This window comes from Nycticebus coucang, chromosome 23, assembly GCF_027406575.1.
Source record: "Nycticebus coucang isolate mNycCou1 chromosome 23, mNycCou1.pri, whole genome shotgun sequence".
NCBI classification, from domain to species: Eukaryota; Metazoa; Chordata; class Mammalia; order Primates; family Lorisidae; genus Nycticebus; species Nycticebus coucang.
This window is the reverse complement of record NC_069802.1, coordinates 15,702,114-15,715,246: the sequence shown is the minus strand read 5'-3', so window position 1 is coordinate 15,715,246 and position 13,133 is coordinate 15,702,114. Positions and strand designations below refer to the sequence as shown.

General features: G+C 43.6%; 2 protein-coding genes across 9 annotated transcripts in view; one reads left to right on the top strand and one right to left on the bottom strand.

The window, feature by feature from the left end:
- The window catches only part of C23H4orf19 (chromosome 23 C4orf19 homolog), a 106,181-nt gene that overhangs the window by 79,569 nt on the left and 13,479 nt on the right, over positions 1–13,133 (top strand). The gene's annotated exons all lie outside the window — the stretch shown is intronic.
- Positions 4,074–5,549, bottom strand: LOC128575874 (heterogeneous nuclear ribonucleoprotein A3-like). The gene has a single exon (XM_053577638.1). The coding sequence runs from the start codon at positions 5,516–5,518 to the stop codon at positions 4,451–4,453; it is 1,068 nt and encodes a 355-aa protein (XP_053433613.1). The 5' UTR covers positions 5,519–5,549; the 3' UTR covers positions 4,074–4,450.

Below are 13,133 nucleotides of genomic sequence, written 5' to 3'. Positions count from 1 at the left end.
GTCAAAATATGAACAGAGGCCTCTGTGGAATTGCAGGAGCCTTTTGGCCCCACCATATTCCACCCATACCCGGCCAGCGCTAGAGGAAGCCCTGCCAGATGGTGGTGCCACGGCCACCAGGCTTAAAGGTGGTAGTAGCCATCTGAAATACTGACCATGTCACCTACTCCTTAACTTTGCCACAAAGCAAAACAAAGCTCCCACACTATCTGTGCTGTTATGTCTCCAGATTCTGAGCCTTTCTGAAAATCGTGTGCAATTACCGCTATATACTGCCATCTGGTGATGAATAGATGAAACCACACCTATAAAATTCTGCCAAAGCCCAAATCAAGAAAATCCAGTCCTCTTTTGCAAATGCTACTGGAGCACGAGCTGCTTCTTGTTGTGTAATCCAGAGGGCTCAGAAAAAACTAGACCCTACCAGGATGGATGCCAGGAAATATTATTAATAATGAAAACATAAGTAACAACATTTTAAATAACTACACCATTCTACTTTGTAACTTTTATAACCTTGGTCAGATTCCAGAACCTCTGTACCCACTGACTTGTCAACATGGTTCCCACCTTAAATTGTTGTTGTAAAGTTGAAATGAATTAATACGTGAAGGTCCCTGAAGCTGTCCTCAGTACATAGCAAAGACTCAACTGTCAACTGCGAACTGTGATTATTAAGTACTGGCAGTCTGCCAGACATTATAGTCAGTGCTTTACGTACTTTTGTCTTACATAATTCAAAAAACAATCCTGAGAAGCAGAGATGTTGTCATTCCCATTTTGCAGGTTAGATAACTGAAGCTCATAGAGGCAAACAAATGTTCCTAGAAGTTGCAAAGCTAAGAGTAGTGGACATGGAATTGGAAACCACAACTCCAATCCTAAATCACTCGCTTCACCACTGGACTGGACTGCTGGTGTAGTGTGGGGGAACTTTCCAAGTGTTTAAAGATATTCCACAAGCATGGTTTTATTTATTTATTTTTATTTTTATTTTTTTCAAAACCAGAGTCTTTCTCTGTCACCCTGGGGAGAGTGCAGTGGAGTCATCAAAGCTCACAACAAGCTCAAACTCTTGGGCTTAAGTGATCCTCTTGCTTTAGCCTCCCAAGTAGTAGGCGCCCAGCGAGTTTTTCTATTTTTAGTAGAAACGGGGGTCTTGCTCTTACTCAGACTGGTTGAGAACTCCTGAGCTCAGGCAATCCACCTGCCTTGTGTCCCAGACTGCTAGGATTACAGGTATGAGCCACCGCACCCAACTCTTTGTGTGTTTATATAAATTACATCGTACTTGGCAAGTGTCGTACATCTGTGCGTGCTCACGCACGTACACACAATATACTCTCCTGGGGGCAGGGGTACCCAGGTGTTGTTATATCCTCAGAATCTAGCACAGGGCCTGCTGCATACCAGGGGTTCAACAAGGAGTTGTGAGGTCCGTGAGGAGGCTGCAGGGTGACTGTGACCCCTCCCCAAACATCTGTCATAAGGACAGCACACTGATTACCTCATCAAAAAGGGGGGAAAGGCACTAGATCTTAAATGGGGGGAAGGGCCAGAGGAAGTGTTGTTCAGATTCATCGACCTGACTGTGACATACTCACAGACCTCAAAGACCCTGTGAACCTGGCAGCAGTAAAGTCACAGGACCAGGAGCTCCAGGTGAGGTACAGGCACCGCCTCCGGGGAACAGCACTGGCAAGGCCAGCCCTGGGGGGCTGGAGAGGCAGCCCTTTAAATAGGACAGTTTCAAGATGCCCAGGATGGCTTTTCACTGAGAGGCACCAATTTTAGCTCAGACATTTCACTTCTGATTCCTATGGCTCCTGGAAACTTATTTATTCATTTATTTATTTAGTGTGAAACAGGGTCTCATTCTGTCATGTAGGCTGGAGTCACCTAGGTGTGACATCATAGATGTCACAGCTCACAGCAACCTCAGACTGCTGGGTTTGAGTCATCTTCTGGCCTCAGCCTCCCAAGTAGCTAGAACTACAAGTGCCCCCCACAAAGCCCTGGCTGATTTTTCTTTCTTCTTTTTTCTTTTTTTTGTCACCCTTGGTAGAGTGCCGTGGCGTCGTAGTGCCCAGCAAACTCGAACTCATGGGCTCAAGTGATTCTCTTGCGTCAGCCTCCCAGGTAGCTGGGATTACAGACACCAGCCACAACACCCAGCTATTTATAGAGATGAGGTCTTGCTCTGGCTCAAGCTGGTCTCGAATCCATGACCTCAGGCAATCCACCTGCCTTAGCCTCCCAAGTGCTAGGATTAGAGGTATAAGCCACCGTGCCCAGCCCTACCCCAGCTAATTTTTCTATTTTTTGCAGAGATGGGAGGTCTTGCTCTTGCTCGGGTTGGTCTCAAACTCCTGAGCTCAAGCGATCCTGCCACCTGAGTCTTCCAGAGTCCTAGGATTACGCCTGGCCTGGAAACTAGGAGGCCCAGGGTCTCCGGCCAATGTTCTGGAAGGGTTGTACTCTGGGCCGGCTGCTTGCACCTCCCCAGCCCATTCCCACCCCGCAGGCTCTCCCTGATCGGAGACCTTCCTGCCTCCCAGGTACTTTGCTATTACTACACACTGTCTGCATCTCTGGGGTCTGGGTGCTGGTCAGCGACCGCTCCTGGCAGAGGCTGAAGAGACCTTCACCAGCGAGCTGCAGACATAAGGAAAGAAGAACAGAGAACCTGGGGCTGGGGGGAGGAAACAGAAGGGACACTTGTCCATTCATTCAGGATCGTGGCCTGGGATGAGCTTGGACTCGGCCCCCAAACAGAAGTATCCCAACGGACTAGTTTGCAAACTGCCGAGTGGGGTGCTCCCACCCCCTTGCAGAAGGGCAGCAGCTGGGCCTGCAGTGTAGTTCTCAGGATTCATTGAGACAGAGCGTAAGCCAAGGCGACAAGTAGACATTCCCTCTCTCACTTTACCATTTAGATTGTTAGATTTGAGATGAGGTGACATGTTCCCACGTCCAGGCCATTGGTGACAGAGCTGTGACTAGGACATGGACTTCTTATCCCAGAGCACAGACCCTGCCTGGCTGAGTTCACCCAAACACCATAGAACAGCATTCATCTGGGGCTAAAAACTCCGCTATGATTAGGACTGTTGCTTCGTTAGTAATCTTCCCCCAAAACAGGAGTTCTGTTGGTTGTTAATAAGTTTGTTATGAAGGCTTGGTGCCTATAGTTCAGTGGCTAGGGCGCCAGCCATCTACACGGAAGCTGGCGGATTTGAACCCAGCCCAGGCCTGCCAAACAACAATGACAATTGGGCGGCACCTGTGGCTCAGTCGGTAGGGAGCCGGCCCCATATACTGAGGGTGGCGGGTTCAAACCCGGCCCCGGCTGAACTGCAAACCAAAAAATAGCTGGGCGCTGTGGCGGGCGCCTGTAGTCCCAGCTACTCGGGAGGCTGAGGCAAGAGAATCGCTTAAGCCCAGGAGTTGGAGGTTGCTGTGAGCTGTGTGATGCCATGGCACTCTATCGAGGGTGATAAAGTGAGACTCTGTCTCTACAAAAAAAAAAAAAAAAAACCAACAATGACAATTACAACCAAAAAAATAGCCAGGCGTTGTGGTGGGCACTGGAGTCCCAGCTACTTGGAAGGCTGAGGCAAGAGAATCACTTAAACCCAATAGTTTGAGGTTGCTGTGAGCTGTGACGCCACAGCACTCTACCAAGGGTGACATAGTGAGACTCTGTCTCCAAAAATAAATAAATAAAAATTGGTTTGATATGAAAATAAAAGTTCTGTGGTCAAATAACTCAGGGAAATATTGGGTTAAACAAAGTGAAATAGTTCCTTCTCCTAGCCATGAACGTGCTCATCAGAGGATTAATCTCTGCTATTCTCAAACCTGTTTTGACCAGGGAGCCCTTTTGGGGGGCTGGAGGCACATCTCTGCATACAAATATATCACCGATCCCAGCTCTAGATGCCAACACATACATCCTAGCACACGGACAAGTGAGACTGCAGAAAATGGACTATTTGATGGTGATAATCATAGTTTTTCGAGTTCTCAAACATAACCGAAGCTCAGCTTCTTTTTTTTTTTTTTTTTGAAAAGTTAAAAATTCCTTAATTTTTTATTCCTGGTACCACTACCACAATTTACAGGGCAATATACCTGATGTAATGAAAAGAAAAAGAAAGACAAAGCTACAACAGATAAAAGACCTCAGGAATGTACATCTAATTGACACTACATTGCATTAATCAATAGCTGCACTTTTTGCAAACCATGGCTATGACAGTCCTGAACAAGAAGGGTTTCCTGTTTAAGCTGCAGTAACTTTTCTGACTATGGATCATCGTTCCTTCTGTGGCAGATTTTTACAGTTCCTCTAATGCATTTGGGACGACTGTCTCAAAGTAACCTGCAGCTTTCCTGACAACTCCTCGCTCTCTCTCCTGCTAGGAACTATAGCCCTTTTATGGTGTTTTTAGAACCTTCTGCTACCATATCCACCACTTCCACCACCAGATCCATAACCACCACCATATGGACTGCCCGAGCTTCTTCCACCAAAACTGCCCCCTTTCATGGGTCCATAATTTGATTGCTGTTGTCCACTATAATTTCCAAAATCATTATAGTTCCCACCACCACCATAGTTACCACCTCCAAAATTTCCTCCTTCATTGTAACCATCATATCCTCCACCACCATATCCGCCACCTTGGTTTCCATATCCTGGTCCACCACCACCATAGCCCCCTCTACTACTGTAACCAGGACCACCACCATAGTTCCCACCGTCACCTCCAAATCCATTGTATCCACCATCACCTCCTCCATAACTACCTCTGCTGCCACCACCTCCACCACCATATCCTCCTCTTCCACCAAAGTTTCCACCACGGCCAAAATTACCTCCACCACCTCCAAAGTTTCCTCCCCGACCCATAAAGTTGCCAGATCCACCTCCACGACCTCTTTGCCATCCAGCAGACTGCATCTCTTGTTTAGAAAGGGCCTTTTTCACTTCACAATTACGCCCATTAATAGTGTGGTATTTCTGAACAACAATTTTATCAACAGTATCATGATCATCAAAAGTTACAAAAGCAAATCCTCTCTTTTTTCCACTCTGCCTGTCTTCCATAACTTCTATGGTTTCAATCTTGCCATACTTTTCAAAGTAGTCTCTCAAATTATATTCTTCTGTATCTTCTTTAATACCACCAACAAAAATTTTCTTCACTGTGAGATGGGCCCCAGGCTTTACAGAATCCTCTCTAGAAACAGCTCTCTTTGGTTCCACAACACGCCCATCAACCTTGTGTGGTTGAGCACGCATTGCTGCATCCACCTCTTCCACACAAGAGTAAGTCACAAAACCAAGGCCCCTGGGACGTTTTGTTTGGGGATCTCTCATTACCACACAATCTGTGAGTGTGCCCCATTTCTCAAAATGTTCTCTTAAACTATCGTCTGTAGTTTCAAAGCTCAGACCACCAATAAACAGTTTTCTCAACTGCTCTGGTTCCTTTGGATCATGGCCCTCCATTTTGAGACCGGACTCGCCTCTTCCAACTCGAGTTCAATATCCGAAGCTCAGCTTCTTGAGGACAAAAGCCAACACATCAGCAAAACTGGTCCCAGTGACTGTTTTTGTTTGGTTGGTTTTTGATTTTTGGTTTGGGGTTTTTTTTTGTTGTTGTTGTTGTTTGTTTTGTTTTTGTTTTTTTGAGAACAGAGTCTCACTCTGTCACCTTGGGTAGAGTGCCCTGGTATCACAGCTCACAGCAACCTCAAACTCCAGGGATCAAGTGATCCTCTTGCCTTAGCCTCCCGAGTAGTAGGCACCCAGCTAGTTTTTCTATTTTTAGTAGAGATGGGGTTTGATTCTTGCTCAGGCTGGTCTTGAACTCCTGAGCTCAAGCAATCTGCCCACCTGCTTAGGCTTCTCAGAGTGCTAGGATTATAGGCGGGAGCCACTGCACCTGGCCTCCAGTGAGTTTTCTAAGCCTGTCCAGAAAGATTGTGCCATGGAAATCGATTGGACAAGGGTTTCAGTACTGTGAGGTTAGTTAGGCAGGCTCTCCTTTCTTCTATAAAGGGGCTCACCTGATACTTAACTTTTTTTTTTTTCTTTTTGAGACAGAGTCTCACTGTGTCGCCCTCGGTAGTGCCGTGGCATCATAGCTCACAGCAACCTCCAACTCTTGGGCTTAAGCAATTCTCTTGCCCCAGCTTCCCAAGTAGCTGGGACTAAGCGCCTGCCACAACGCCTAGCTAGTTTTGTTGTTGTTGTTCTTTCAGTTGTCATTGTTATTTAGCTGGCCTGGGCTGGGTTCAAATCACCCAGCCTGGGTGTATGTGGCTGGCGCCGTAACTACTGTGCTACGGGAGCCAAGCCCTGATACCTACTTTCATTCATTTCTCTTGAGCCTGGACCTCAGGAGACGGTAGTGCCTCACTAAAGATTTGCTGACTTCTCCACTGGCCAGCTTATGTGAAATCGCAGGCTGTGTTTTCTAAACATTGACGCGGTGGTTTTCTAAGACGGAGCTGAAATGTAGGTGCTCCATTTTCTTGTACCTCTCCTGAATATCCCAACTTCTATAAACTCAAACCAGTTCCCAGCAGCTGCTTTCAAAGCTAATTAGATAGAACCCTTGAAGCAGAGTGTCTTTGACCCTTAGAACTGCACAGGGAGGTTTTGCTGTTTCCCAGGTTGGGAGAGGGGAACTGCAGTCTCTCCCTACTCTTCCAGCTCATGCATTTGGCTTGTAGTTTGGATCAGTGGGTAGGGTGAGATTTGATCATGGAAAGGGGAGAGACCTTCTATGAGAATGATTCATAAAATCTCATACTCATCACTCTTTCATTCCCACCTGCCACTCACTGGTTAATTCTTTGTTTTAAGTAACAAATATAAAGTGTTGAAGCTTGCGGGGTTAGGCATTGCCTGGGAAAAGCATGTATATGATAGGGGAGGCAAACAGCTGGCCAGCACCAGAGCTCTGGAGAGTGAGTCCTTCTCCAAGATGAAACAGCAGCACGGAACAGGAATCATATCCCTTATTTGCCCCCTGAGTTCTAGTATGTGGGGCTGTGTATTGAGCAAAGGTCTTCAGGACATAGGAAGGATGGACAATAGCTAAATTCAGAAAGGCCAGAGAACTTTTGATGAACTCCCTTCCAAGACCTTTCTCCATGATCTAAATTATAGGGAATATCTTAACATCAGTGATCCCTGGAGATATTGGGCCCTAACCCAGGTTGTAAGAAGTATAATAAGAACTGACATTAAGACTGGGCGCGGGGGCAGCGCCTGTGATCCTAGCACTCTGGGAGGCCAAGGCAGGTGGGTTGCCTGAGCGTATGAGTTTGAGACCAGCCGGAGCCTGAGTGAGACCTCTGTAAAAACAGCTGGGCATGGTGCGGGTACCTGTAGTCCCAGCTATTTGGGAGGCTGAGTCAAGAGAATTGCTTAAGCCCGAGAGTTTGAGGTTGCTGTGAGCTGTCACACCACGGCACTCTACCGAGGGCAACAAAAATGAAACTGTCTCAAAAAAAAAGAAAAAACTGGCATTAGATTAGTGCTTGCTTGCTTTCTTTTTTCATTTACTGTCACACTTTTTTTTTCTTTTCAACACCTTTTCTTTTTTTTGAGACAGAATCTCACTCTGTCACCTCAGTGGAGTGTCGTGGCATCATAGCTCACAGCAACCTCAAACTCCTGAACTCAAGTGATCCTCTTGCCTCAGCCTCCAGAGTAGCTGGGACTAAAGGCGCCTGCCACAACACCCCAGGTTTCGCTATGGCTCAGGTTGGTCTCAAACTCCTGAGCTCAAGCAATCCACCCACCTCAGCCTCCCAGAGTGCTTAGATTACAGGCATGGGCTAGTGTGCCCAGCCTCAATTTTTTTTTTCCTAAAATTGGACAGCAATTTTTAATCTTTTTTATTTATTTATTTATTTTTATTGTTGGGGATTCATTGAGGGTACAATAAGCCAGGTTACACTGATTGCATTTGTTAGGTAAAGTCCCTCTTGCAATCATGTCTTGCCCCCAGAAGGTGTGGCACACACCTAGGCCCCACCCACCTCCTTCCTTCCCTCTCTCTGCTTTTCCTTCCCCCCCATAACCTTAATTGTCATTAATTGTCCTCATATCAAAATTCAGTACATAGGATTCATGCTTCTCCATTCTTGTGATGCTTTACTAAGAATAATGTCTTCCACTTCCATTCAGGTTAATACGAAGGCTGTAAAGTCTCTATTTTTTTAATAGCTGAATAGTATTCCATGGTATACATATACCACAGCTTGTTAATCCATTCCTGGGTTGGTGGGCATTTAGGCTGTTTCCACATTTTGTCGATTGTAAATTGAGCTGCAATAAACAGTCTAGTACAAGTGTCCTTATGATAAAAGATTTTTTTCCTTCTGGGTAGATGCCCAGTAATGGGATTGCAGGATCAAATGGGAGGTCTAGTTTTAGTGCTTTGAGGTTTCTCCATACTTCCTTCCAGAAAGGTTGTACTAGTTTGCAGTCTCACCAGCAGAGTAAAAGTGTTCCCTTCTCTCCACATCCATGCCAGCATCTGTAGTTTTGAGATTTTGTGATGTGGGCCATTCTCGCTGGGGTTAGATGGTATCTCAGGGTGGTTTTGATTTGCATTTCTCTAATAATTAGGGATAATGAACATTTTTTCATATGTTTGTTAGCAATTCATCTGTCTTCTTTAGAGAGGGTTCTATTCATGTCTCTTGCCCATTGATATATGGGATTGTTGGCTTTTTTCATGTGGGTTAATTTGAGTTCTCTATAGATCCTAGTTATTGAGCTTTTGTCTGATTCAAAATATGCAAATATCTTTTCCCATTGTGTAGGTTGTCTATTTGCTTTGGTTGTTGTCTCCTTAGCTGTACAGAAGCTTTTCAGCTTAATGAAGTCCCATTTTTTTATTTTTGTTGTTGTTGCAATTGCCATGGCAGTCTTCTTCATGAAGGCTTTCCCCAGGCCAATATCTTCCAGTGTTTTTCCTATGCTTTCTTTGAAGATTTTTATTGTTTCATGCCTTAAACTTAAGTCCTTTATCCATCTTGAATCAATTTTTGTGAGTGGGGAAAGATGTGGGTCCAGTTTCAGTCTTTTCCCCCAAGGTATGTTCTTGTTTGGTTTATGGAAGATTAGGTGGTTGTAAGATGTTAGTTTCATTTCTTGGTTTTCAATTCGATTACAAGTGTCTACGTCTCTGTTTTTGTGCCAGTACTATGCTGTCTTGACCACTATGGCTTTGTAGTACAGACTAAAATCTGGTATGCTGATGCCCCCAGCTTTATTTTTATTACTAAGAACTGCCTTAGCTATACGGGGTTTTTTCCGGTTCCATACAAAACGCAGAATCATTTTCTCCAAATCTTGAAAGTACGATGTTGGTATTTTGATAGATTGCTTTGGGAAGTATAGACATTTTAATAATGTTGATTCTTCCCATCCATGAGCATGGTATGTTCTTCCATTTGTTAATATCCTCTGCTATTTCCTTTCTGAGGATTTCATAATTTTCTTTGTAGAGGTCCTTCACCTCCTTCATTAGTTATATTCCTAGGTATTTCATTTTCCTTAAAACTATGGTGAAGGGAGTTGTGTCCTTAATTAGCTTCTCATCTTGACTATTATTGGCGTATACAAAGGCTACCGACTTGTAGTCATTGATTTTATATCCTGAAACATTACTGTATTTTTTGATGACTTCTACGAGTCTTGTGGTTGAGTCTTTGAGATTCTCTAAGTGTAAGATCATGTCATCAGCAAAGAGGGAGAGTTTGACCTCCTCTGCTCCCACTTGGATTCCCTTTATTTCCTTATCTTGCCTAATTGTATTGGCTAGAACTTCCAGCACTATGTTGAATAGTAAAGGTGACAGAGGACAACCTTGTCTGGTTCCAGTTCTAAGAGAAAAAGCTTTCAGTTTTACTCCATTCAGTAAAATATTGGCTGTGGGTTTGTCATAGATAGCTTCAATCAGTTTAAGAAATGTGCCACCTATGCCTATACTCTTCAGAGTTCTAATTAGAAAAGGATGCTGGATTTTATCAAATGCTTTTTCTGCATCTATTGAGAGGATCATGTGATCTTTCTTTTTGCCTCTGTTAATATGGTGGATAACGTTTATGGACTTGCATATGTTTTTTTTTTTTTTTGTAGAGACAGAGTGTCACTTTATGGCCCTCGGGTACAGTGCCATGGCATCACACAGCTCACAGCAACCTCCAACTCCTGGGCTTAAGCAATTCTCTTGCCTCAGCCTCCCGAGTAGCTGGGACTACAGACGCCCGCCACAACGCCCAGCAATTCTTTGGTTGCAGTTCAGCCGGGGCCGGGTTTGAACCCGCCACCCTCGGTATATGGGGCCGGCGCCTTACCAACTGAACCACAGGCGCCGCCCTTATTTATTTTTTCAAAAAAACCAACTCCTTGTTTCATTAATTTTCTGAATGATTCTTTTGTTTTCAATTTCATTGATCTCTGATTTGATATTGTATATTTCTTTTCTTCTACTGAGTTTAGGCTTAGATTGTTCTTCTTTTTCCAATTCTGTAAGATGGCTTGTGAGTTTGTTGATGTGCTCTCTCTGTTTTTCGAATGTAGGCATCTAAAGTGATACATTTTCCTCTCAAAACTGCTTTTGCAGTATCCCACAGGTTTTGGTAGCTTGTGTCTTCATTGTTGTTATGCTCAAGGAAGTTAATGATTTCCTGTTTTATTTCTTCTTGCACCCATCTTTTATTCAACACAAGGTTGTTTAATTTCCATGCCTTTGTGTGGGGTTGAATGTTTTTGTTAGAGTTGAGTTCTACCTTTAGTGCCTTATGCTCTGAGAAGATACAAGGTAAAATTTCAATTCTTTTGATTCTGTTGATATTTGTTTTGTGTCCCAGGATATGATCAATTTTGGAGAATGTTCCATGGGGTGATGAGAAGAATGTATATTCTTTATCTTTGGGATGGAGTGTTCTATATGCATCTATCAAGCACATTTGTTCTAGGGTCTGATTTAAATCTCTTATATCTTTGTTTAATTTCTGTTTAGAGGATCTGTCCAGCTCTGTAAGAGGAGTGTTAAAGTCCCCTGTTATTATGGTATTATCAGATATCATATTGCTCAGACTGAGTAAGGTCTGTTTCGAGAATCTGGGAGCATTTAAATTGGGTGCATAAATATTTAGAATTGAAACATCTTCTTGTTGTATTTTTCCCTTCACCAATATAAAGTGACCATCTTTGTCTTTTTTGACTTTAGTTGCTTTAAATCTACAAGTATCTGAAAATAAGATTGCAACTCCTCTTTTCTTCTCAATTCCATTTGCCTGAAAAATTGTCTTCTACCCCTTGACTTGAGTTTTAATTTGTCTTTTGAAGACAGGTGTGTTTCTTGCAGACAGCAAATGAATGGCTTGTGTTTTTTAATCCAGTCAGCCAATCCATGTCTCTTCAGTGGGGAATTCAAGCCATTAACATTTATTGAGATAATTGATAAGTGTGGTAGTATTCTATTCATCTTATTTTGTGAAAGTCCATTGCTTAGTTTTATTTTTTGCATCAGTGTGGAGGTTAGGTTCTGTCCTTTAATTTCTGGGTTCTTACTTTGCTGCTGATCCATTGTGATGGTCAGTGTGTAGAACAGGTTGAAGTATTTCCTGTAAAGCTGGTCTTGTTGAGAATTTCCTCAATGTTTTTATATCCGTAAGTGATTTGATTTCTCCGTCATTTTTAAAGCTTAGCTTAATAGGGTACAGAATTCTGGGCTGGAAATTGTTCTGTTTAAGTAGATTAAAGGTAGATGACCATTGTCTTCTTGCTTGGAAAGTTTCATTAGAGAAGTCTGTGGTCACTCTGATGGATTTGCCCCTGTAGGTCAACTGGTGCTTACCCCTGGCAGCTTGCAGAATCTTTTCTTTTGTCTTGACTTTGGACAGGTTCATCACAATGTGTCTTGGAGAAGCTCAGAGGTGACCTGGGGTCCGATATCCCTCTGAAGGCAGGGTGTCAGAATCTTTGGTGATATTTGGGAAATTTTCTTTTATAATATTCTCTAGTATGGCTTCCATTCCTCTGGGGCATTCTTCTTCCACTTCTGGGATTCCTATAACTCATATGTTGGAACGCTTCATAAAGTCCCATAATTCTGACAGTGAACGTTCTGCTTTCTCTCTCTTCTTTTCTGCCTCTTTTTTTTTGTAGAGACAGAGTTTCACTTTATTGCCCTCGGTAGAGTGCTGTGGCGTCACACGGCTCACAGCAACCTCCAACTCCTGGGCTTAGGCGATTCTCCTGCCTCAGCCTCCCGAGTAGCTGGGACTACAGGCGCCCGCCACAACACCCGGCTATTTTTTTGTTGCAGTTTGGCCGGGGCTGGGTTTGAACCCGCCACCCTCAGCATATGGGGCCGGCGCCCTACTCACTGAGCCACAGGCGCCGCCTTTCTGCCTCTTTTACTATCTGAGTTATCTCAAGAACTTTGTCCTCTACCTCTGAAATTCTTTCTTCTGCACGGTCTAACCTGTTGCTGATACTTTCCATTGCATCTTTAAGTTCCCTAATTGACTGATTCAGTTCCTTCAGCCTCTGCTATATCCTTTCTATATTCTTCATATTGTTCATCTCTTAATTGATTCTGTTTTTGGATTTCCTTTTGGTTATTTTCCACTTTATTAGCAGTTTCCTTCATTGTTTCCATCATTTCCTTCATTTTTTTTATCATGTATATTCTAAATTCCCTTTCTGTCATTCCTAACATTTGTTTATTGGTGGAATCCTCTGCAGTAGCTACCTCATGGTCCCTTGCAGCATGAGATTATCAGATATCATATTGCTCAGACTGAGTAAGGTCTGTTTCGAGAATCTGGGAGCATTTAAATTGGGTGCATAAATATTTGGAATTGAAACATCTTCTTGTTGTATTTTTCCCTTCACCAATATAAAGTGACCATCTTTGTCTTTTTTGACCAGTTCTGGACTGGTTCTTCATGTTGCCTGGAGTTGTCTGCTGATTCTTCCTCATGAGTGATTTCTTTTATCTGTTTCCTTGCCCTAATTTTCCTTTCACTTCCTCTTGCTCTTTAAGTTCCCGTGACTGTGGACTAAGGTTTCGATGAGTCCTTTT